General features: G+C 42.5%; 1 protein-coding gene across 2 annotated transcripts in view; it reads right to left on the reverse strand.

The window, feature by feature from the left end:
* The window catches only part of Glut4ef (Glucose transporter 4 enhancer factor), a 123109-nt gene that overhangs the window by 14047 nt on the left and 81600 nt on the right, over positions 1-27462 (reverse strand). For both annotated transcript variants that reach the window (XM_076441895.1, XM_076441943.1), the window contains 2 exons: positions 2069-2169; positions 434-704 (listed from right to left, as the gene is read on the reverse strand). In XM_076441895.1, the coding sequence (XP_076298010.1) occupies positions 434-704; positions 2069-2169 (372 nt within the window). The remainder of the gene's footprint in view (positions 1-433; positions 705-2068; positions 2170-27462) is intronic.

The following is a 27462-nucleotide window of genomic DNA, read 5'->3' on the forward strand; positions in this document are numbered from 1 at the left end:
TAAATGACCTCAATAAATATCTGAATTTTATCTTCGAATTTCCGTTTAAAAACGCAGCGAACCCGTTCCAACCCTCAGCCGCGCAATTGATGTTCCGCGAGGCCATTTATTTCAAATAAAAAAGAAAACACTTCAACGCGAAATCTGATAAACCCGAAAAACTGTGCGCGGATAGTGAAAACTTGGGGAAAGAGGATTATCGAAAAGGGGATTGCGGATTGTGTACTATGTTGTATGTTTGAGAAGATTGTAAACCCGGTACCGGGAGCAAGATAGCAAACGCGGATTCCACCTAACCGTTGCATCGGATGCACGCTAGACCAGGTCGGTAGAATGCGTACAGCTCAGCTCTCGGTAGTCCCGCTATACACATTTCGTTGTCAGCTAGCGTAGCCAGCGAAGGGTAACGTTAGGCTGTGGTGCGTATACGTACCGGTGTTTGCGAAATGGTGAACGTGGTGTTCCGTTCCTTGATTCCCACCATCACGTTCTCGGTGTTGTTGCTGTTTGTAGCGGTGGCAGCCTCCAAACGAAGTTGCTTTTGATACTCCGGATCCTCGTGAGGTGGCCTGGCCATGTCCCGATGCGACAACGTTGGCGGCGAGCTCATGTGATCCACTGCCACTTCTTGATAGTAGAACTCCTCCTCGTGGTCGGACATGTAGTCGTCCTCCTCGTTCTCCTGACCCTTCGACTTCTTCGGCCTGCGAAGACGAGACATTCTCAAAACCAAATTCGATCGACTTCAACACATTTATCTTGTGTCACTCATTACCTATGATGTATACAGTAAGGAGCATAACTGATTCCACATACTTTAAATCAGAATAACTTTTTTATGAATGGACCAAACGACTTCGATTTCTCTGTAAGGCTAGAAGAATTAGTTTAGTAAATGATGTGTAAAAAATATGTTGAAAAAATGCATTTGGACGGAATTGTGAAAAACAATAGTAAAAATTAATTTTTACAACTTTTTCAGCTGGGCCAATAACGAAAATTCAAAAGACGTGTCTGGTCAACTGGTATAAATTATATACGCCCTGAAAATTTTATCGAAATTAGTTAATTGGTTTGCGAATTATAAACGATCAAAAGTGGTAATTTGTAGTGTACCATAAAGTGGCAAGTTTCACCAGTTTTGATCGTTTATAATTCGTAAACCAATTTCAAAACAAATGCATTGTTTCAACTTATTTAGTAGACGTCATTTACTAAACTAATTCTTCTAGCCTTACAGAGAAATTGAAGTCGTTTGGTCCATTCAAATAAAAGTTATTCTGATTTAAAGTGTGTGGAATCAGTTGTGCTCCTTTTACTGTATAACATTATATATATGATTATTGTATATAATTAATGATCTTATATATCATTAAGCAGTGGACAACAGATCTTCATTATTCTTGGTCCAATAAAAAATTCAAATAAAAATGAAACGAATGCTATTAGCTTCTCGTATTTTACAAATCCGTAGTAAATTACTCATACAATAATTGTCTATACTAGTACCTAGCCGGTATAATGCATTTATGACAAAAATGAGTAACTGCAAGTTAAAACATTAAAATCATAAAATATTATTCGCAACCTATTAAACATATTAAAAAAGAAAATAAATTTCTATTCCACTCCAGTTTGTCGCAATTCGGGTAGAAACTTTTTATTTTTCGTACAGATCCGTTGTCTACTGACAATAATAGTTCTACTGTTTACAGAGACATTTTCCCAAATAAATTTAGGTAGTTCAACGACTCGTCTCTGTAAAAATGATTTGAATGAAATCATACGATTCGACATTGCAACTACTGTGCCATTTTCTTTTATTCAAGTCGCTGCAAGACTGATGACGCCACCTTAATGTCCCAAAAGCGTTTTGTTTACGCGCGCCGCGAAACCCGGTGTTGATCGACTCTCGAATTTATCTTATCGAGGCTGGTTCAAGGTCAATCGTTCGACGGCCTTGTAACCGGTCACGATACTACGCTATAACCGCGCGCATCGCATCGCCGCGAGCCGCGATTTTCGCGAAGACTTGTTGCGTCTTTGCGACGCGACGAAGACGACTTACCCCAAGTGTGATTGGCGCACATGTTCCTCGATAAGCACGACAGTCGCTTTGATCTCCAAACAGCCGGGCCAAGTGCATTTGAACACCACTGCTGCGTTCGCCTGAAAAACAAAACGCACGGAATCTTTAGTCTAACAAGTTTCACAACACATTTTACAAATAAATACTAATCATGTCTTCTTTGTTTTATTTAAGCTTTTCACTAGTCGTTTTTGGTGGTATTGAATTCAACTTTGATGATCGGATTTAGTGTTAAAATTATATAATACATTGTAGTGTTCATTGAATTTCTTCTGTTAAATTGTTTTAACACGACGCAACGCGTTGAACAAATAAAATTACTGAAATTGTGGAAGTAATCTGCAAATAAGTTCATGAAAAAATCTTTACGATTACAACTTTACATTACAATTTCAAGATTTCAAATTAAAAAAGACAATTCATCTTCTTCAGACAATTCATACGAAAAGTGTTTATCATTTGATCATCTCAACCCAGCAATTTTCTACATCCACTACTCCAAAACAATATTAAAAATGTGAACGAGATTTTCATATGTAGCAGCTCCATTTTTCACAGTTTCTAGAGGGACGCTGCGTCTTTCTAGTTTTCCGACAGCACGATGGCGAGAGGATGATGCGAAAGAGTGGACACGGAGTAGTTCGGTTTTAAAGGGACGAGAGAGGATTTCGGCAAATATTTCAGGCATCTTCCGACGGCGTCTTACGGTTCGCCGGTCGATGCGATGTAGCGTGAATCGTGTGCATGTAGCTCACGCTCTCTCTCTCTCTCTCTTGCTCTCTCTTCCTCTCGTCCTTTCGTACTGTTCTGTCGCGTGACAGCCGCGTGAGGGAAAATCGATGCAAGGCGTCCGGCGTGTGTTCGCTGCGCGCGCGGTTCTTTGTTTATACCGGCTCTGTTCGAGCACTTTGCACCGAGAGCCGGTACCACGATCACGTGCTATTGATCCTGGAACGATGCAACACGGCCCTCGTGGTCCTGATTATCCATTCGCCGGCCCCGTGTTGCTCTATTTATTCGGTACAATTCTGCTTTCCGAGAACGTTTCGCACGAATTTTTTCAAATTTTTTTTCGAACAAAATGTCGAACCTCTCGCGTTGGGATTTTCTACTCGTGTCCACTGGTATTTGCAGTGCGTGTATGATTTTTTTCAAATAAAAATCATAAAAAATACACGAGTCATATGTTTTTTCAGACTGTTTTCGGAAAACGTGTTTATCAATCAGAGTAGACGATGTCAACGATAAAAACATTTAAAGAATTTAAGAATACTGTTGCATTGTTCTCAACTCTATCGAGTGATTAAGAAAAGTAGCTTCCGTGTCGTAGGATTAATATAGACAATTTTGATTTTGCATAAAGATTTGCAGTCCCAACCAAAACGAATGAAAACCTGCCACTATTTCGAGCAAAGGAAAGAACCGTAAAGACGAGGCACGATCAGAAAGGATCGTCGAGGACAGTTTCGTGAGGTCGATAACACCGGCGGTCGATTAACCGTGTGCGCAGCAACCTACGAATATCGCTGCTGATTCACGGTTCTCTGCAAAACGATTAGATAGTGTCTCGCGAAAAAGTGAACGTGTTCCGCCAGCAGAAAAATCAAGTCGCTGCTATATACCTATATCCTCTATGCTAATTCCGTTCGAACCGAACGAAAATGGGACACCTGTTATTAAGTATGCGTCTAGGCCTATGGATTATTTCCTCCTGCACTTTCAACGATTTCGCAACGATTTGCCACCGGGCTTATTTCTCGCGAGGCAAGCCACGCTCATGAACGGGAGCGTTTGTGCGCCACCGTGTGGCATTTGCATAACGTGTACCCGAACTGGTCGGGAAACGGTATAATAACACGTTCCGCGGTGACAAATTAGCGATACACGGTTCTATCGAGCAACAAAGCTCTCTATCTACAGTCGGTCTCATAATTAATGGCGCACACTTTCGATCGGAATAACTGTTTCAGAAATGGACCGAACCGCTTTTCGGCTTTTCTTTTAAAATTATGGAAAAATTGCATTTACAAGGAGAATTTAACAAATCTGTTTTGTAGCTTGGTACAAGTTGTGGGTATACCTGCTGGAAATGTCAACGAAATTGGTCAATTGGTTTATAAACGGAAAGTTTTAGAGGGAAATGGAAGGAACACAATTTTTAACTTTGGGTCTTTGTTTGGACTAGTTATGAGGTAAACATACTAAAAGTCCCCACTCCTAGGAGGTGAGCGGGGTGCAGGGGGGCACGTAGAAAGTCCCCTTTTTACTACGTTTTTATTAGCTCGCTTTCTTGTCTGTCTGTCTGTCTGTCTGTTTGTTCGGTACAAATTCTGCAATTGGTTTTTTTGGTTTTCCGCTTATATCTCGGAAACTACGCGTCCTAGCGATAAGACCATTCTATGCAAAATTAAAGCTAACAAAATGTGCCATAAGATTGATTCAATTCAGTTTTTCGCTATCTCGCATAGTTTCCGAGATATCCGCGTTCAAAGTTCACTAATTGTGCTGAAGAGTTAGCTAGTCAAATAAGGCAAACATTTCTTTTTCACAATTAGTGAACTTTGAGCGCGGATATCTCGGAAACTATGCGGAATAACGAAAAACTGAATGAAGTCAATCTTATGGCACATTATGTCAACTTTAATTTTGTATACAATGGTCTTATCGCTAGGACACATAGTTTCCGAGATATAAGCGGAAAACCGAAAAAGGGGACCTTCTACGTGCCCCCCTATATCCCGCTCACCTCCCAGGAGTAGGGACTTGTAGTATGTTTACCTCGTAGCTAGTCCAAACGAAGTCTCAAAGTTAAAAATTGTGTTCTTTCCATTTCCCTCTACCCCCTTATGAGCATTCATTGACTGGACTATTAGGAGCTATAAAATGTTGACAATCGCCGAATGATAGAATAAGAAAGTACATAAAACTGCAATGGTCACTATTTTTAATCGCTGATAACTCAATCAATCAATTGCGATGAAATGTTCAGGAAACAATTGTGAAGAGCAACTTGTACTATTTCTTTTTGTAATTCAGACTACACGCAATTTTTCCAAAAGTTTCATCGCATCTGGTAAACTAGTCCATCTAAAGTAATTCCAATTGAAAGTGTGTGCCACCAATTATGAGACCGACTGTATTATCTCTGGCTTGGAGAACGCGACCTCCCAGTTCTCGTTCTATGAAAGTTGCCCCCCTCAAGGACTCGGTCTCTCTTGTACGCCGACAGGTACACGTGTTAAGAAGCCGGGAAACAACAAAATTATTGTAGCTGTAAATTGTGTCTCGGCTGCACAATGCCCGTTGAGAGACGCGATCAACGCGAGGTGACTCGGCGCAATAGACCGCAGTGAAATACAGCTGAAGATTTTATCGATTTCGAATGTCATTAGCCGGCTGCTAACTACCGATGGGAGATTAATTGATGGAGACTGACTGAACACTGCACACAATACGATGGAAATGCTTGGGGAAATTTAGCGAGGCACGCTTCTCACCCCGAAGGGGTGAAAACCGCTCTGCAACCATTTTTATTTTTCAACTAGATTCTTTATTGGAAATTATTGGTTCTTAGATGGATTGTACTGGAAACGCAATTTTTCGAGGCCACACAAGGAGTTTCAACCCTTACAAGGATCATTTCTGAGGAGGACACATGCTTACAAATACAGCTTTTTTTACTGAAACTCTTTACTGGCTCAGAAACATCTTCATTTGCTGATTCTAGCTAAGATATATATTTTTACTTTAAAATTCTTCATGAGAAGACATTGATTCAACATACAGTGACTCAAACAATTGATCAAATGTTTCATTTTGTTTAAATTTTTATTTAATTGAACACATGTTAATAAGGTATGTAACGAAATATTTTATTATAATACATAGTACATAGTTTTCGTAGTTCATATAATACAGAATTAACTTAACTACTTTTTAAACAAAGTTAAATGAAATTAACAAATTATGAAATGATCGAATTTTTGAGTTTGAAAAAATGAAATATTAATACTTCGTATACCCTCCTTTCGCTTTCAGTACGGCTTCTATGCGTCTTGGCATACTATCTATGTACTAAACTTTTACACTGTTCAGCCTTAATATTTTCCCAAGCGGTTTTAACTTCTAACCACAATTCGATAATACTTCTTGAATTGTGATCGAAGTTGGCAACTATTCTTTTTAATAAACTTCATAGGTGTTCTATTGGGTTTAGATCGGGAGACTGTGGGGGCCAGTCTAGAACAGTAAAACCATGAGCTGTTAAGCATTCTTTGGTGATTTCTGCCTTGTGTTTAGGGTCGTTATCGTGCTGAAAAATTACTTCTTCTGCGTTCTTATTCCATTTTGCGAAACTTCTAATTAAACTTTTCTGCAGGATGGATGTGTATGATGTAGCAGTCATTCGACCTTCAATTTTTTCAACGCATCCGACGCCCTTACTCGTCATACAATTCCAAACCTTGATATGAGAAAGCCCAGATATTAATAGTTTTTTAATTTCTGATATTTTATCATACTTGCTTTTATTGGTCTCATTATGAAATATGACTAAAAATATGTATATATCTTTTAAAATTATTTGATCATAAACGTATTCTCGAATGTTTAAAAATAACGTTATGACTTACTAGTCATATGACTAGTCAGATGACGAAGTCATCGACTCCAAAAAACACGGTACCATAGAAACAAATTTGTCCACCTTTTCCGTCTCTGCAGGTCCCTCCTCAACCCGTCCCGGATGCTCAACCGTCGCTTATCAAAACGACGGGTGTCAAAGGGAAGGAAAAACTGTAGCAAGGTAACGGAGCAATTTTTCAGCGGCCGGCTGGCAACAGGAAGAGGAAAAAAACCGGCGAAAAGTGGCTTCTTCAAGGACCTTTCTACCCGTGACATCACCTCTGGAACGGTACACGCGGACAGGCAGCAGCAGCACCAGCAGCAACAGCAGCAGCAGCGACGTAAGTACGGCGTAGCATAGGCATTGCCGAGGTCACAGACCTTCTATGCCGGTTGGCAGGCAATGCTCTCCCTTTGCTTTGCCTTGGCTCTCAGCTGAAGCTCGGCTCTGCTCGGCTCACAGCCTGCGCCACTGCGCCGTTTGTTTCGTTGTGTACAACGAAGGAGAAGAGAAGTCAGCGCGTGGCCGATCCTTTCCCCTCTTTTGCTAGCGTCCGCTCGCTCGCTCTCGCCGACTTTCAGTTGCGTTCGTTAATAATCACAGCCCCGTGGATTACGGTGAACGTGTATCTCGAGTGCGATCGCGCGCGAACACCGCGGTAACCAGATCTGAAGTGTCCCCTGATGAATGGGACAGCTTAATTTCGTTTAGCGGGTCTCGGGCAAAAGTCGGGCCCCCCTCGCGGGATGATAGATCGAGCGGAAAACAAACGGGCTTTGTGCTCGCGAGGAATCGGCCGTGGTACGCAAGTACCGGGCACTGTTTCTATTTTAGGTGTCCTCGGCTTGGTTCGCTAACGCGACACCTAAAAGCGAGGCCTCTAGAACCAGCGGTACGTGTAGGCGCTAGGTAAACATTGAACATGTTGAACATGTTCCTCGTTTACTTTCGGTGTCCTTACTCTAGAGGTCATTGTGAACACTGATGTCTTCAGTCTGAGTACACGAGCAGTTCATTGTTTACTTTGTCTAGTAATCCTAGAGTAGGGTTTCCCAAACTTTTTCTCTGATGGAGCAGGGTCTTTGAATCTTGACGCAGCATCTTGTGTAATTTGAAGAGGGTAGGTAATGGCACATAATCGATAAATCTTAGAAAACCAAAAAATACGTGTTTCTTGTTGCTTGACGTTTTGTGGCGCCAGAATGAAGTCATGAACGAAAAAAACAACTTAATTATTAATATTTTCTCTGGGAGCACAGTTTGGGAAACCCCGTCGTAGAGTTTCGACCAATTCAACATACGTCCAACGAGCCACCGTTTATGCCAGGTCTAACAGAAGGCCCACCGCTGCGCGAAAAAAGGGCAGGTCGAAAAATCTTGCGTAGAAAGTGGACACACGAGGAATTGAGTGGACCTGGCCGCGGGTAGCTAGAAAGGGTTAATCCCAGTGTTTTTGCGTGTACTGTTCGAAAGTTCCGGAGCGAGTCGTTTAGCCGTCAAAGAGGTTTCCAGACCCGGTAGATTGCGAGGGTCGAGCGTGTGTTGGTGGACGCGTTTCGTGAAAAAACGAGTGGAAGGTAGAGAGAAAGAGAGAGAGAGAGAGATAGAGCGGGTAAACGAGGCAGCCGTTAGGGTAGATGGCCGGCGTGTTGCGATCGAGAGACGACGACGCGCGTGCATCCCCATCTAGCTATCTATACTACCGGCAACATCGTATCGCTCGCGATGCACCCACGGACTGACTCTAGCAACTCCGGCAACCCTGCCCGCGCAGCTCGCTTACTCATCCCTGCCGACTCGGAACACCGCACGAACACAGAGAGAAAGAGAGAAATCTTCTTCTCCGTCCCCGAGATTTACATCTCTCTTTCTTCTGGCCGGTCGGCTGTTCCTTTTTTAGAATCTTGCCAATGGGACGGACCGTGACCAATTACATCGGTCGTCGTTGTATCAGCCGCGTCGCCGTGCCCGATGCAACCTGTTAACGACGATCCACGCTGATGCATTGTGGGTGGAACGAACGCGGCGATTTCCGAGAAGACTCGACCTCTACGGCCATCGCTGTTTCAGAATCAAAACAATTTATATGTTACTCGGATTTTAGGCACAAAATCCGGAGAAGTCTAGAATTGGAGCATCATAATTAAATAAAAAATCATTGTTTAATCCCCGTCTGTCACGCATATCCTATTTGCTTCGAGTTTCAGCTGACTGTTCCGTCATTTATTCGACTGAGTACCCTAATCTTTGGGGTTGCACGTAGAAGTACCTTCTACATTCATTGTTCAGGTTACGCATTACTCAATGTTTACTTTTAGTGCCCTAGTACCTGCTTGGTAACTGTAAACATTGAACACTTCAGTTTGGACGTAGAAGTACTACGGGTCCACGGGAATCACCGACACAAATTTCCCCGACATGGTCTTCACCGACAACATTTCACCGACTCCAGATTTGACCGATAACGAATTTGATCGACAACGATTTTGACCGAGAACGAATTTGACCGACAACGAATTTGATCCACAACGACTTGAGACGACCACAGTATGACAATCAGACTGCGGATTTTATGCATTTATAACGAAAACTGGTGCATAGAATTTAAAGCAGTGGACATATTTAAAAAAATTTAAAAACATCATCGTATTAGTTTCAGCTTAATACAATAATTAAAACGAGAAAGATATTATTATTTAGCTTCTGTGTCTTGGAATCGACACGAAAATTTTTGTATTTTGCATGAAGATCCGCAGTCTAATGATAATACATATGATAATACTGTATGATAATATACACTGCGTGGTCGCGTCTCAAGTCATTGTGAATCAAATTCGTTGTCGGTCAAAATCGTTTTCGGTTAAAGGCGTTGTCGGCCCAAGTTATTGTCGGTCAAATCTGGAGTCGGTGAAAACCGTGTCGGGGAAATTTGTGTCGGTGATTTCCATGGGACCCAAGTACTACATAGATAAACATTGAGCATACGGTCCACGTTGGCCTAAGTACCCGCACGATCAGCTTTAGAGCCGAGGACCTAGACCTAGAGGGTACCAAAAGCAAAAGTAACCCCAACGAAACGCAGCGCCTGAAGCCCTGATAGTACCCGAAGTAAACATCGACCATATCGCCCGTATCCCAGAGGTCCGTGCGAGCCTACAACAGAGAGAGAGATAGAGAGAGAGCTGATGCGTGACAATAAGGAACCAGTTTAGCCGAACGTCGCCTCGAGCCCGATAGAGCAAGACACCTCAACCTGCCCCCGTATCAGCTCACCCGTCGAGTCACGACACGCGTGTCCGTATCCGTGTCGAGCAGAGCCTTGAATCATTTATAATTAGACCGTGCATGCGATGATCCGCGCGCGCGGACTGACCCCAAGTATGCTCGACGAATGAAAATTCCAGGCAAGGTCTCCTCGGTGGCTGGCCCTGCCTGGTCGTCTCGCTACACCGTCGTCATCGCTTCTACGTATGAAGTCGGAAATGCATTCTACCACAGCACCAACGAATCGAGCATTCACCGTCTCCCGTTCCTAGGTGGACGCGCGAGCAACCGGTGCGACCGTACACGAAGCACGGCCACGAAAATCGATCCCAAACTACTTGCACACCGCAACAACTTGCTTTCCACGCGCGGCTCTCGCTTTCTCCCCGGCGACGCTCGTTTCCGAGGAAACAACCGTGCGCGACTCTCTTTTGATCTTTCGCGCACGCGTGATCGCGCCGTGCTCTTTACGGTCGCGCGGTTTTCGGTCGCTTACGGGGGCCGCCAGAAAGTTTTCGACTCCTTTTTAACACTAGGTTTACGGGACCCGTCAAAATCACGGGTTCTAATATCCTTAATTCGCGATTACTGAGATTGTAACGATGCTTTCCTGAGAAATTATTCACCAAATTTATTTCTTCGGGTATATATTATCGGAAAAATGGCCAACAATTTGGATAGACACGTGAAATAGTTATTTCTGGAGCTCCGTAAACCTATCGTTGAAGAGGGCACGCAGTTCGATGGATGAAAGCGAAACATTTTTTTTAGATTTCCCACTTCGAAAATTGGGCTTTTTGTCTCGAACACTGTGGGTCGTCAAGTTGGCGCTCCTTTGACACGTTTATGGCCCGACCACCGCCCTGATTAGCTGCGGGGTTGGGTACCATGATGACGTCGACCCAAACTCTGCTTTCAGTCGAATCGATGAAGACATTCTAAAAGGCGCTAGTTTGTCGGTCTATTTTGAAAAAAATATGTCTCAAGGAAAAGACATTAGAAGCCTACTAAGTATGTTAAAAAAGATTTCGCTCCAGTTTGTTGCAACGCAGGTGAACAATTTTTATTTTGCACGACGATCCACAGTCTAGTTTAGAGAATGGTTAAAAATCGAGTCGATAGGTGAATTCATCTCCACGGGACAACATAGCTTCCCTCCGATATCAGCATACGCGAGACCTGACGTCACGGTAATTCGATGTCAATTCCCATTTTGGGATGACGTCGTCACGTCGCGCGTCGGTACAAGAGCCGATAGCTTTCACGAGAGCGGCGCGGCGCGGCGCGGCATCGTCGTCGTCGGATGTACCCGGCAAAGAAGGGACGGAGCGAGAGAAAGAGAGAGGCGACCGTATGGAGGCGATCGCGCGACGAACGAAGAAAGAAAGAGAGAGAGAAGTTGCCGGTAAGAAGTGGGGAGCACGAGGGTAACGCCCGGGAAACCAAAACAAACTAGGCTTCTGTGTGTTGGCGCGTCGATCTGTGGCGTGTGGTGAGGGTCGGCCGTTGACCCTTCGAAGGAACACACGAATGCTTTACGCGCGAACACCGAGTATATACGGGGTGGTCGGTGAAGAACCCATGGGTTTGTTATGGTGTTGGATGGCCGCGTCGTAGAGAGGCGAAACCACGCGCGGATGTTGCACCGGAGCGCGCACACACACGTTCGTCGGCCAACAGATTAGAAAGTTTTCGGGAGCAACGGCACCGGGACACGATAAACCGCGCTCGCTAATGGCTGCCCACTTAAATGGCCGGGATGATGACGCGTGGAAAAAATCCATAATGATTCACGGAATCCTGAACGCATCGGCCAGCTTCCTCCGAAAATATTCAACGAGACGACAGTATCCTCGCTTCTACATATGTATTTTTAGGACCCTGCTTTGTTACACTGTGGGATGATTCGCTTTTGGAGCTACAGGCTGTTTTTCGGAGGCCACCTACGCATTTCAGGATTTTGTGTCGTCACTCTATCTGATTCGTTCTTGAACTTACAAACAGAGGAAGTTTTGGGGAGGAAGCCCTAGGGTTCAAAGATGGTTGTAGACGGATGTCCACAGCGATGAATGTAAGTGTTTTTAGGACTTCCTATATCGTCACACTTACAATCGACGCCAAAATCTAGTCTAGGTGTGCAAGATGTAGGTGATGTGTCCGCGATGACTGTTGACACGTTCAACGTTTCTTTGTCTGGATAAAGGAGTAACTATTTATGAGCACGCGAGCCGCGCAAATCCGCCATTGTTCGGCGTCGTTAACGCGCAGAAATTGAGCCGGCGAAAAATGCACGGCGAAACACGCTGGAACGCGCGATTCGGCGCAATTTCCGAGCAAGAACGGGGGTCGACGACACGCGGAACAGAGAAAGAGGATCGTTTCGAGCGGGCTGGAGGAGGGAGGCGAGAGCGTCGAACATCCGTGAGTCACGATGCGACTACGCCAGGAAGTTCGACCGTTTCCAATCCGCCGGTTGATCCCGAAGAAACTACGAAAACGTTGCATTCGTGGGGCAGAGAAATTCTTTGGAATCGACGCGCGATTCTTTGGAAAGTCGTCGGACGAATATACATATCACGAATCTCGATTTGCCGGCCTGATCGCCGCCATTATGAAGGTCAGCGCCACCATCGAGCACGTTTTGAAACGGCGCGGCGCGGCGGTTGCTCCGTCCGTGGGACCGAAAGAGTGCAACGATTCGTTGGAGAAAGACGCAGCCCACAAACGACTCGAGTGCACGAGTGCAGAAGGGAAGAGTCGCGCATGCGCAGTTCTGTTGTTTACGTCTCCGAGCGGCGTGCATCTTCCCCGACGTCTCCATGAAACGATAGAGGACGCTAGCTACGATGAATCAGGCCGATTGTTGTTTTTATTCGCTATGCCGGCTCGCGACGTTCCCAATTAGGTATTTATCCCTTTCTATTGTAATTCCGTATTCATGATTATGAACTTTAGGATTGTCACGAATCGGACACATTAACTGGAAACTCTACCGTCCACCTTGAAACGATAGCGTTTGTTCCATGGGAATAGAGTTGATTCGATGGATTCTTGGTACACTCTGATGGTTCGGCCAGGAGATTGTGGTCTTTTCCAGACAGAGAGGCCTCGTAAAGAGCATGCTATTAGCGAACACGAAAGGCGAAAGATAGAACGATAAAGACACGAGATATATGACGTTGTATTGGCTTACGGTCATTCGCTCCCCGGCCTTATCACGTTATCGTTGACTTTGACTTTGAATCGAAGTACATTCCACCGGCAGTAAAAACCGACCGGTTACCTTGCCCGTTCTTCCGCGATAAAAGAGCACGCGGTGTCTACAGGGTGTCGCGTTCGCAGCGAACGACTTCGCGAAGTCATGCGAGCCGAACCGAAACTTTCCTTCGCCTACTTATTCGTTTGTTGACGTTCCGCGGTCTCGCTTTCCGTAGACCTTGCTGCACTCGAACAACGCGTTAACGGCTGAACAAGTACCAAGATGGCGGACAGGCAGATTCGCAGATCTTTATCGACACGAAAACAGTTTCTGTGTAGAATAGCATTGGTATTTATGTATAACGTTGATTCAGTGACGCTATTATCGTTTACATATTTTAGGAAATTGAATATATCAACGTGAAAATACATTCTGTCGAAATTAATTGTGATACTGATTCGTTATGATAATTGTTGTTTGTTTTAGGATCGAGATTGTGTATATTTAGACAGAATAGTTTTTGTAAAATGATAGCGAGTATAATCTGGCGATTATCAAATGATCGAACGAAGCCGAATCAAAATTACAATTAGCACGAATGTGTACGATGGGGAAAATAAATAGACAAGCTTAATATTTGTCAACCGAAGCAAATTGATTGAGTTTCGCTGACGAACGGGACTTTAGCAGAGGCAGAAAGCACGGTGAAATTTTAAATCGGCCGCCGGTGTTTACACGAGCCTTTTGTTTGTATTATTATATTCCTACGTTAAATCCCGTCTTGATTGATGGCTCATTAATAATGCAACAGTGTGTTTATATTCGAGCTGAGAATTCGAGAAGGAAACGCGGGGCTGATTAATCATGGCCGATACTACTTCAACAACGGTACACCGGTACATTCGACGAAGCGTTCTCCTTTTTCCTTTTTTTTTCTCTCTTTCTGACATGCTCGCGCGCGTTGTATGTGTGCACGGGAAGCGTCACGCATTAGCATAATAACTTGTGATTCTACTTTCAAACGGACGACTAATTATGCCGCTAATTATCCTAATTTAATGCGTGGTTGCACTTTCATGCCGTCACGATTATTGGATTATTCAGCCCGGCCGGGGAGACTGCAACACTTTTGCGCTGCAACGAGACTTTGTTTCTAATTGAAATCGCAATACGTGCAATTCGATCGAGGCTCTCTTTTTCACCTGGATCATCTCTTCGAGTTCTTGCTGGTGAGATCAGCCTGAATTTACACCGAGGGAACAACGCGCTGATAAGATACGCTTTGTTTCCTGCCTCGCTAAGGAAAGTAAAAATATTTCGCACGATTAACAGTGTATCCTCATTACCATCGCAGCGAACGACCCGCGCTATTTTCAGACTTTTTAACTGGCCAAACACGTACTAACGAGAAGCAAGTAAAACGGGTTGTCATTGACATTAAGCCGCCGCGAGAGTTTCCGGCCGAGACTGCGAAACAGCTGATGGCAGTTTTTGCGTTTTCAGAAAATTCGTAGTATAAATAAATTCGGCATAAGGTATATACTAATCCTGAGAATTTAATTATAGCTCGTTGAACATGCACATCACCGCCATAACTGCAAAATATAATTCAGCACTTTAATAAATTTTTGAGAATATGGCAACTGGTTGGCAACAAAATTTCCGAATTTCTAATTCGTTCTTTCGCGACTGTGAACTATAAATGAATTGAAAAATTCTTCAATCATTAATTGTACAATGTCCGCAATTTTATATTTCACGGACAATACACAGATAAAAACGATATATATACAATGGAGCGTACGGCCGGATAAATATATTCGAACAGTTTTCCCGGTTCATTCGCGGTTGTTGTGAGCACACAAAGGCCTTGCGCACATTGAGGTGTATTATTAGTTTCGTACGAACCTCGGTGACTTTTCGCGACTCTATAAATAAATCTTCTTTTGTGGTTAGAAGTTTGTCCCTGTAGCTATTATATTCACCTGTGTAGAGTGAAGTGTTTCTGTGAATAATCAAGATTGTAAATTAAATTTTCCGGCTGATACGCCACGGCAAACTTTGTTTTTAAAGCATGTTCAACGGGAAGCCCGTTATCTTCTATAATTAGTGTTGCGTTTGAAAGTTCTAATTACTAGACGGTATTTCTTAAGACAACCTGTTGATCTATTAATGAAATTGCGTCATTCGATTACTAGCGATTAAAATTGAATGAATTAGAAATTTGTGTACAAAGCTGAAAACTATTTTCTTGTCAAAATGACTGTTCAATATGAATATAGGATATTCCAAGTACAGTTAAGCGTCCGAAGAGAAACTACAGAGGGCCACTATAGTAATTTCAACTCCAGCGGTCGCATTAGCGCCGAGATCAGACCTTTTCCCAGCGTGACAGTGGCCACATTCCACAGCGTTACGCGCGTCCATGGCAAAGTTTCGTCAAGCGACATACGAGGAAGATCGAGCTGCCGAAACCGGTAGTACCGTTACTAGGAAATACAGTTTTCGGTGACGAGGAGGGCTCGATCGTAATTCATTCTAAATTGCCTCAAGCTGGTAGAGGTACTAATGACGCACAGCGTATTCAAATTTGCAGCTCAAACAAATTTCCAGAAACGTATTCCCACTTCGGAGACTGCCAGAAAACAATTTAAAACCACCATTTCACGGTTCGACCTCATGGAGGTTTGAATCCAGAGGTGGGCATTATTTGGCGAAAAAAATATTTGAAATACTATTTAATGTTTTAGATTTTATTTTGCTTAAAGAAAATAGTATTTTAGATAAGATATAGAATGTCGAAAATAAAATATTTCTATTTCAATTATTTGATCCACGAAATAAAATATTTCTATTTTAACAATCTGAAACACGAAATAGAATATTTTACTTTTTGCATTGTTATAATACTCTGAGAAACCGCATAAACATACAGTCTATCTTATCGTCAAGAAACGATTTACACTCATAAATGTATCGAATTCGAACCATTATTTTCAGCAATATTTAAAATTGAAATTGAAAGTAAAGACAAAATACAAATATTTTCAATATTTTTCAAATAAAATATTTCATTTTCACAAAAATTACAGCATCAAATAAAATATTTTATTTTCAAAGTTGTACACATGCTTTACAATAAATAGGACTATATATATATATATATATTTACTATTTAAAATACTATTTTCCCCAGCTCTGTTTGAATCATCATTTAACAAGATGCAGAAATTCCTATTTGATTATCTATCGCAGTTCTCTTTCTATTAATTACTCAAAGGGGTCTCTGACGTCACGTTGGAAATATGGGCTATGCCATGGACGCGGCTGATCGTTTCTAGCAAACTCAATTTTGACTTCCCCCTGGCCCTAAAATTTCTGAACCTCGTTGAAACATCGGCGAAACTGTCCGCGAAGGTTCGGTACCAAAAAGTTTTATAGTTTCTTAATAAAAAAGGTGTTAATAATGACCGAGAAATCGAATGAAAAATGCCTGTGGAGCGGAATTGCGAGGTACGTCACGCTTTTAAGGCGTTCGTCGTGCTGACAAGCGACGAGTGGTGTTACCGTTCACTGGCTCTAAAACGCGTGTGCAACGCTGCCTGGAAGCCTAGCCGAGCGCGCAGATCGAGCGATTGTTCGCTCCGATACGTGCATATGTACATATACATATGTATATCGAATAAGGACGCGTTTCAAGGCCGGCCCACGGTTCCTGCACGGCTCTGCAGAGCGGGAAACATTTCCTCGCGCTGTTATCGCCGGCCGGTTCGCTTGTTATTGCCAAACTGGACGGGAACGCGACCGCTATCGGACGAGAAAGGTTCAACATCCAATCTCGGAGGTTGCCGGACGCTCGCACTGCCAATTTGATCGATACCACTTCCGTCAGGTTGTGCGCTACCAATGTTCTACACTCGTTCTACCACCCCGCGCTTCCCGTTCAGAGGTACAGCTTTACTGTTCTGTCCACAATTTAAAGGGACAGCCCATTCGAATCATAAATTTCAAACAACAAAATATGAAAGAATACCTTACATCCAATTTTCTACACAAGAATATTAATTCTGGGTTATAAATAGGCTGCGGTTTTTATGCATTTATAACAAAAATTGGTAAGTACAATTTAAAGCAGTGGGCATATATTATTTAAAAAATTTAAGAACATCAACGTATCGGTATCGGTTTAATAAAATAATTAAAACAAAGAAAGAAATTTTTATTTAATCTCCGTGTCGTAAAATCGACGCAGACATTTTTACTTTGCATACAGATCCGCAGTCTACAAAATACGAATGTCAAGTATAGATACTTACAAATTTTTCAGAATCATCTGTTCCTCCGTCGGATCATGTGGACACTGCCATTTGCGCAAATACGACTTAATAAGTGTGAAGCACAAAACAACACGGTTCTACGCAATCACTGGACACTACTGCTTTCCGAAATCGTGACAACGAACGGGAACAAGTTACTCCGATCACGGTCAAAATACTACCACGGTTGTCACCTCGGTTTTTTGTGAATGCTTAAGAGTGGGGAAATGTAGCGTTTGTTAATTCGACGGTGGTGTGTCGGAAGGATTTTAGGTTGAGAAGTGGGGAAACTGTCAAACAAATTCCGTTTGTCATTGTCTTATAAGGGTAGTCCGCTCGTCGCTTCGTGGGGGTTGAAGATTCGCATACGCTTTTTGCTTGCTATAACGTCCTTTAACGAAAGTTTCCTTCTTTGTTTATTATATGCTGCTTTATACAGTGAAGAAATATCCTAATTGTTTTTAACCTCTTTTGCGCTCTCACGTTTCACATTTTGTCTATTTAAAAACAAAACTTTCTTATTTCTATTTATTCTAAGTCTCTTGACCTTCGCTAACCCACTCGCACGCTATCAGTAGGTTTTGGCCCTGAATTTCCTAATTTTTTTGTTTTTTCTTGCTTATTATTATAATGAACCCTACTTTTTTGTATTGTGGGGTAACTCCTTTTTTAGTGCCCTCTTGAAAGAGTACCCACAAGGGGGGTCTTAAAAAAAAAATTAAAAATTTCCTTTTTTCCCCCCGCCCCCTCACCAATTTATATTATGCCAATTCCGTGATAAGAAATTTTTAAACCCTTAAAAACCATCCTATGGGGGCTGTAGACCCTCTACCTAAATTTTTTTATAATAGGGACCTCGGGCGGGACCCCCTGCAATGCTCTTGTTCTTTAGAATCGTCGAAAACTACTTATTTTTAGCGTAATAACGCGATTTACTATTTCCCTAATGCGTGGGACGAGGATAGACAACTGCTATAACGTCCTTTACAGGTATATTGCCTAATCCGTTGGAGGAACGGTGAGGTGGGTAACATTTTATAATACAGGATTAATATTCTTGTAACAATGGATATAAAGTATTCTTTCACATTTTGCAACTTGAAATTTATGATCGGAATGGACAGGGAGACGATCACTTTTTTGGTACGGGCCTATTGACGAATGTCCCTTTAAATTTCGTTTGGCTTGAGGCACGCACACGGTCATGGTCTGTCTCATTGACATGGTCGTGTCGTAGCATCCACGAAGATTACGTCAATATGTATAGTTTAGCGCTCCATGCTTTTATTTTGTTTTATAGTTACTAATGTCATGATTTTATTTAAATTTATATTAAATTTTTCTATCTGTTCCAACACTAATTTTATAACAGAAGAAATGTTGAACTAATTGCTTAAAATTTTGGGGAAAAATATTATTAACCATTTAACTGGGTTCGGTATTTTATAGAGAACCAGGAAGAAAATTATTTTCTCCTTTTTAGTGCGTTTTAATATAAGCGTGGTTTTCAAAGTTTTTTTTATATATTTTATTTTCTACTTTTATAGTCATCGGAAGCAAGTGTGTATACAAAATTTCAGCAAGACTGGACTATGGGAAGAGGTTTAAAATTCGACTACAAGATTTGACGCATAGAACAACACGGCAAGTTAATAAGCGTTGTAAAAAACAAGTTTAACAACAATTTTCGACAAGTTTCTCTTACAAATGTCCACCGATCCAGAGGTGTAGAATTCACTTCTAAAACGGATGACTCTCTCTCTCTCTTTTTATACACTCTGTCCATTCTAATTTTCAGAAAAGAGAATCCGTTTTCATTCTGTCGATTTCTATTTCAACATCTTTCAGAGAAACGAACTTGATCGAATTTCGCACGAGCGACCAGAGTCCAACGTCTAAGGTGATTTTTATAAAAGAAATATACAAGCGAATTTTGTGGAAGACAGTTTCGGCTGTCGTCGTCGTAGCAATCATATTTCAGAAAATACATTCGATGGTTCTTTCGATACCATTGACTTAGAAAGTAGTCCTGCCCTAGGGTAACGTTATCCTCGAGTCCGGATCCTTTCTCTTCTCTTTGTCCGGCCGTTCGTTGTCGCGGATTGGTCAGCCGGGAACCGCAGCGAACGCCCCCACCAAAATTTACGAAAGTGACCTTGATTCGATCAGTCGCGGTGCCGAGCGATCAATCGGCCGATCGACGTGTCCCAAATTCGATCGGTCGACAAAAACAGACCGCTCTTATGCGCAAAAAGTGCCGCACTTGAGAAATTACGAATTTGCAATGGCAATAAAATAAAAGTAACAATATTCGTTAATTCTTCTGATGCTTTTCACGGTTCGTGTTTCATCTTTTAATTATTAAATGCATGAAGTGACGATTTTTATCGAAAGTGCATAAACTCTTGAACTTGGGTTGGCACGATTATTTGTTGCTTCTGGAAAGCTAGTACACACAATCGTCCTCGGAGTTCGTTACATTGTTATCACGATCTAACAACGTCCTGTCGTTACGGTGCACTTACCGAATTTCGCGGATCGCCCCGCGATCGTTTCGCAAATAAGAGCGAACGAAAGGTTTGCGCGAAGCAAACGAACAGCTTAATGTAAAACTGATTCGAATCTACCGTACACGTCAATATTGGTCGGCGATAAGGACCCATCGTCGGCTCTTATCGCCTCTCTGTTCGATAAACCGCGAATTTCAATGCAACAGGCGTTTCTTTTTCTCGCGATCGAGAAGCCAAATTCGCACGCAGACGCGACTGCTGCCAAGGTTCCCGACGCAATAAACAGACACGGTTCAATATGGCCGAATTTTATTTTTGCAAGTGCCACCGCTCTTCCCGTTTATCTCGGAACCGAGAATCGAACGTGTTTGCCGAGCGAGTTCCGAGAACACCGTCTACCGTCGCGACTACCACTCTTGCACCAGAATAATCCGCCGCAAATAATCATAGTGAAATGCCCAACTATGGCTGCTGCGCGCCGAACCGCCGGTAATTTTCCTTTGGAATTCGCCACGGTTGTTTTCTTCCTCCCCAACTGCCCGCCGAGCGAAAGGATACAAGTGCGCTTTTTACCGGTGCCTTAACAGTCCACCAACTGTTTCGATCTTTCATCCGAATCTTCAAGTTCAAACGTGTTATTTAAAACAGCACCAACATTGTGAGAATTTTAAAATACTGTTATATTATTTTAAGAATGAAAATCAATTTCTATTTCACTCCAGTTTGTTAAAGAACAATTTTAATGAAGTCACCGTGAAATAACAGGAAAAATTGATTCGGGCTCTTGACTGAAAAATTTGTTATGATTCATAGAAGAATATACATTGTATCGTTCTGTAGATCAAACAAGAATAGATGAATTGATCGACGTCAGAATTGTCACGAACCATGCACGAGTTCTTTTTAACCGACTTCGAAAAAGGGAGAGGTTTATTCAATTTGATCTGTATGTGCCTTTTTTCGTTCCAATCGGAACGAATTCTGCATCTTGTAGATTATATACCCGGGGTGGTCCCGCGAAAAAAATGTTACATTTCTTTATTCCTTACGATTTTACTTGCGAAAAATGAATTCTTTCATGTATGTTCACCAATTACTCCGAGATGGATGGACCAATCAGGACGAAACCTTCTGCATTTTGTAGGGTATGTCTTCCGATTGGTCCCTTGAAAACAAATTTCGCATTTTTTCATTCTTTACGGTTTTTATTGCAAATAACCAACAAGACCGAGAAACCATCCTACGGTGTTCTACAAATTCTGCTCGTTCCACTAAAAAGTGTGAAATAAAGGAATTTTATTAAAAAAAAATTAAACCAACTTCGAGAAAATGAACTAAAAAAATGCACTAAAGAGTATGAAATAATTTCCATTTAATTGATGTGAATACACACGAACTGAAATACAATACAATCTTTTCTGCAGGCGGTGCAAAATTGAGAAAATATTCCAAATGACAGATGTTGCTTGGAATATGGTGAACTTGGAAGTCAGTAGATGGGAAGAGAAGGTACATTAATATGTGAAAGCATGTAGAAGAATTTAAGGATTTTCGCAATTTCCACTGTCGAAATTTTCAATTCTACGCCGCCTCCGAGAAGATTGTATTGTATTTAAGTTCCTGTGTAGTCACATAAATTAAATGGAAATTATTTCATACTTTTCAGTGCGTTTTTTCGAAGCCGGTTTAATTTTTTTATGCTATAGAAGAACGCTAGATCTCCAGATCGAAACGTTTCAAGTAGAACCATGCAGGAGCGATTCGGTAGATGCAGAAGTGCACCGGCGGCAGCTTTCGTTTTCATCGTGTTCAGACGTTAGTCAGCGAGTGCGGGGGCGTAGTATATCGTCTGGTCAGACGATCGGGATATCTTTGCCGCGAGTAGAACGATCGGCGACGGCGCGGAAACGCAAAAGTCCGGCCGCGACAAACGATCGATCAGTCGCTCACGCCTCCTCGATCGTTTATCTCGGCTCCGCTCAGCTCCGATCCGGTCCGGTCCGCTCCTCGACGATCAGAGAGCTCCGGTGTAGAACGTTTCGTACGGGCCAGTGGATCAGCTGGCCACGCACCAGCGGATTTTCATCTAGCTGAGCGTGACAACGACTGATCCCACCGACGCTGTCAACGGCCTTGCCGTGTCGCTGACACACACGAACACCGGTTCGCCTCGACTCGAAGTTGAGCAACGAGCTCTTTCTCGGGCTCTTGGGCGCGGCTTGCCTTAGGACCAGTTTACAGTTATTCCGTTGCTCGACTAACTGCCCGACGCGACGAAAGCCGACTTCGCTACCAATCCGATTGCCATCGCGAGTTCACCCGCGATCCTCGTTGACAAACGAATTCTCGTCGAACGTCGTTCAGGGAAATTCCGATGAATTTCCGTTGTTGGTTTTGGACCGCGGATTTTATGGGGAGAAAAATAAACACGCGAGAAATTATTTTGGTAAAGATGACATAGAATTGGTTACAATTTCATCATACAGGCGAGGAATAGCAATCTTATAAAAACGATTAATTTTCTTTATTAAAAATTTTAGTAAAATTAGATGGAATCAGCTATAAGTTTTAGTATTATTATTACTATAGTGTTATTTGGTTATTAATAGAGAAAGTTATGTAATTGATAGTTATTGTCAAATGATATTATGTACTAATGAATAATGTCCAAACTATAATTGAATATAAATAGAATACAATTTTTTCATTTGACGTTTCGTTCACGTGATACAGCAAATTAAAAACTCGCCGGTCACGCGAGCCAGTAGGGACGTCTGACGTGTCTGGTCATGGTTGACCGTTTCCACTTCTTGCAGGCACGGCTGCCCGTCAAACTTTCGAAGTCGATTATGTATCATGGGAACGAAGACACGTACAGGAAAGTTGCAATCTACATTTTCGACTGAATTTTTCTTGCTGAACCGATTCCAGTGTTTCTTACGTTATTATTCCTCGTACTAGAGCTGTGAAACCAACTGGAGAACGCAATACGCAATATCGAATCCTCAATTCCTCAAGAATGAGTATGAATCGTCACACAAATCCAAAATGATTCCACGTTTTAGCAATTGCCGCCTGCGGTAGCGGGGATCAAGATGCGCTCGAGGTGACCAAGATCCAGGGGATCCAGGGCGGGATCGATGAGGAAGAGTCGTGGCGGAGCGTGTCCGTCGGGAGGAAATGCAAAGTAATCGAGCGAGAAGCCGCAATAAACATCGAGGCGAGGTTTACGGGGCGGGTAAAAGGGAAAACGCGTTTGAGCAAGCGAGCGAGCGCGCGCTGCTCGGGCACTTTCCCCTTTCGCGCGAGTATTCCTCTTTCATAAGCTCGTTTCACGGACGAACAAGTCCCGGGGAGAGAGAGATATGTGACTCGGAGCCGTTGCAGGGGATCGATACGAGAGAAAGTAAAGCGATTGCGATCGGGCCGAGCAAGCGCTCGCCGCAACCCGTGTCGAAACCCGCTTACGTAAAGGCACGGCCGGGCCCCGTTCATGGTTGACGCCGTTTAGCATGCGAGGCCGGGCTTCGAAAGGCTCAACGGGAATCGGAATCGAGCGCGATGCGCTCTCGATTAACCGGTGAGGATCATCGACATTCCACCAGGCCTTTCTCAAAATCGTCGAGCGTTTCTTTCGCGACACTTTCACGACGGATACACACGCGAGCCTTGTCGCCTAAGTGCATACTGTTGCACTCGCTTTGACGTAACTGTTCTTCGCAGGATGTGTTCAACTTTGTACAACTTTTGTACGTTAGATTCTTTCCTTTTCTGAGACGCGTCCAGTCACCTTTAAATTTCGCGAATAAATTGAAAAAACGAATTACAAAGTTTTGAACAGGGCGTTATTGTTAAAATACAGATTTCAATTACTTTAAAATTCTCTTACTCATTTTCACCAGTAATTCATAAAATCCGCAGTCTACTTATTGGTACATATGTCGTGCGTTGATTGCAAAACAGTTATACTGGAAATTGATTTTGTCCACCCTGCTAAATTGTTTCTAGACACATTAAATAAATAAATCATAGAAACGACACGCGAACTATGTCGTTCGCGGTGTCTTTTCCCGCGTGATTATTCTTCGGATACTCTTCTGGAAACGATGTCACGGATATTCAAAAATATTCAAGCACCTGTAGCGAAGCTCTGATACGACGAAGGCAGGCGGCGACGGTGGCTATCGGGAATTCGAGGGACACAGGTGAGAAACAGAGGCATCGGCATGGAAAAAGCTCGCCTCCCCGGACGATCGGGGCGTTAATGAAGCGGATCGATTCGTGCCAGCCAAGGCCCTTAAGAGCTTTAATTGTTCAAGCCACCTTCGGCATTGGAGGTCAAGGTAGAGCCAACGGGACGGTCGATAGCACGCTTGCGCGCCTCGCTCTTGCGGAACCGACAACGCGACGAAGCGTCGACGAAAACACCTCGGAACCGACCGAACACAAATTTTCTTGCTCGAAGATTATCCACGATTTTAACACTTTACCACGTTGGTCATATTCGACCGACATCATTTTATTTTTCATTCGAAAATCAATTTTTACAGCGACCGAGTCGATCACATTTTATTCAGATCTACAATTGCATTATTAAACAAGTTGTTTTGATTCTGTGCGACTCTTTCGTGTCCAGACGATTTCGAACAGTCAGTAAAATTTCATACTATGTATTTGTGACATAAAATATTTCAATTTTCACTTAAAAAGCTGTTCTATAATTTTCGTGTCATCAATGTTTATTTTTCATAAACATCCACAATCTAATAATAATCCTGTAGATTGTTATAGTATTTCTTGATTGAAACGCTTCAGAGTATTTCGCTTCTATTCTAATTATTTTAATTAGTTCATCGTATTCTAAAATCGGACACGACTGTGAAATTATTGAAAAGAAAACAATGATGTCAAAACGTTTTTGTACGAACAAATGGGCGAGCTTATGGTCCCGCGAGATGCAGATGAGCGTCGATCGGGCCGGCCAGCCCGCTTGTAAAAAAGACAGTCAGGACCTAGGACAACGCTCTGAAACGTGGCTGGTCCCCACCATAGCTGTTCGGTAACCAGCTGAAATTCGCGAGCGTGCGACCTTGAACTCCTCTCCTACCGCCGCAAGAGAGAGGGAGAGAGAGAAAGAAAGAAAAATGTCTAACGCGCGAGACTGGCAGCAGCCCTTTCCCGGAGATCGGCTCCTTGGTAGTTGGTAGTCAGTCTGCGTGCCAGGTTCACGTGACAGTGTCCATCATACGCTGTCTTCGTTGACAGCCACTGTCCTACTCGGAGAATGATAATTCCGAGGCGAGATCCCGTTTCGACGATCAGCCGTTTATGAACGCTGATCACCAGCGGATCTTTAACGCGAACTAATCATTTTCTTTTCCCAAGGAGCACACAATGTGCTTCCTGTTTCAATCATTCCAACAAGTCATTTAGTAACGCAGCTATCGATTTTATTTTTTCTATAAAAATTGAAAAATCATACACATCGAAGTTCAATTGCAATATACTCGCAGACAAATAATTTACTGATTCGCCGATGAAAAATTAAAAAATCCGGAACGAATTGTTCCGACTTGCAACGATGACCTTCATCCGTGGACCTCCATAAACGTTGTACGTTCGCAGAAAGGCCAGATGCGTCTATTATACGGCGTGGGTCGTTTCGTTCGATCAAAGAATCGCTTAATTACCATCTTTCGGAAAAACACACGCCTCATTTGCCACCGGGCAAAGCCATAAGTCTTACACAATCTGTTGCGCAACGCACAGCCGTGTGGCGTCGATAAGAAATTGTAAACAGCGAAATGTCATACACCTGGTTGAACAAGTTGATTATAATTATTAGCTGCACCACCGCTCGCGAGCACTTCCTTGTGGGGATCATTCCGCCGTGACTAGTTCCCTCGGATAAAGGTCTCCCACGTTTTATACGTATTTCGAAAATGTATCATGAAAAATCCCGTTTTTACCCGACGACATTTTTTTCCTCGGCCAAGCAGCTTCATTTCCGTCGTCGGTGAACTTTGACACGTTCGAGTATCCGCACTCGAATGCAGAGGAAGGTCAATGATTTTTTTGAAAATTTTGTTATTCTATCAATTCTCAAGAGGCTTCTTCAGTAGATTTTTATACGCGATAAAAAATTGTCTGCATTATTCTCAAGCTATAGAGGCTACGTGCACATTTATTTCTTTTGTTAAGAATAGGGACAAGTTGAAAATAACGCAATAGTAAATTTTAATTCTTTAAATGATTCTACTGTTCCCCATTTGACCAATTTATTTTTGGAACATTTTTAGGAAACTCCAATTCCGAATCCATCGAGTGCACGTGCACTCGAGAGACATGATCGCTGATGCACGCGCGGCTCCGCTGCATTTCCAAGGAACTCGCATTACATCATGTGTATCAAAGTAATTTAACGCATTGTCACGCGCTAACAACTTCGATACTTCGCTAACCGATACACTCTGTCTGATACGTCTTCAAACATGAAATCGTTCTTTTTTTCATCGACTACTTCTTGCGAAGTCTGAGGTGCGACACAGTTTGCTCTTCTTTTTAGATTGACACACTCTGTGCCAGTTCTCGGTGACTATCTTAAAAAATCAAATAAGAAACTTCTCAGGGGAATATTGATTTGACCTCAACCTTGGCGGAACCTGATTTATTGCATAAGAGTACGCCAGTCTTGTTGCATCGGTTGTTCATTCTTAATATATCAAGTATTACATCTCTGTGTATATTTTTAGATTTCTATATTTTCTATTTCAACATTTTGCCACGTTTTTATTAGCTCGTTTTCTTGTCTGTCTGTCCGTCTTTGTTTGTTCGGTATTTAGCAATTGATTTTAAACTAACTTCCAGATGAGCTAGAGACTTGAAATTTTAAACATAGCTCAGAACTGGATGACAATGCAATATTTTAAAAAAAAGCTTATGTTTTCTGTTATTTTTAATCTTCTATATTTTGATCGGTTCAATATTTTCAGTATTCTCTAATCTCTACCTATGGCGCGTTCCAGAAGCTTCACAGAGATAAACCTGAAGAGAACACTGGGCTTACGACCTCCACAAATGACGATCTACTAGCCAGGTTGCGTCTCTAATTCATCATCAAGGAGAACAAACGGCGAACATCTGTTCCAGAAAATTAATAAAAATCCTCGCAGACGTTAATCAAGAACAATTGCACCAACATCCTGAACTTCAAGAATCCTGTAGCAAAACTAAGATAACAACGATCCGTTAATGTCAACCTCGAAAAGCATAAACGACGATAAATAATTTTCCCCATAAAATATTCCAACTGAGAAATAAACAACTAATCTTAACTATTCTTCAACTGATGTTAGAAGCACGATGCAAAGTTAACTCACAAGAGGAAATGGATTCAGAGGTGTCTACATCCATGTAAACAACAATCATCTTCGCCACTGCTAACACAAAAACAGCCTTCC

This window comes from Lasioglossum baleicum, chromosome 1 (genome assembly GCF_051020765.1).
Source record: "Lasioglossum baleicum chromosome 1, iyLasBale1, whole genome shotgun sequence".
Classification (NCBI taxonomy): Eukaryota; Metazoa; Arthropoda; class Insecta; order Hymenoptera; family Halictidae; genus Lasioglossum; species Lasioglossum baleicum.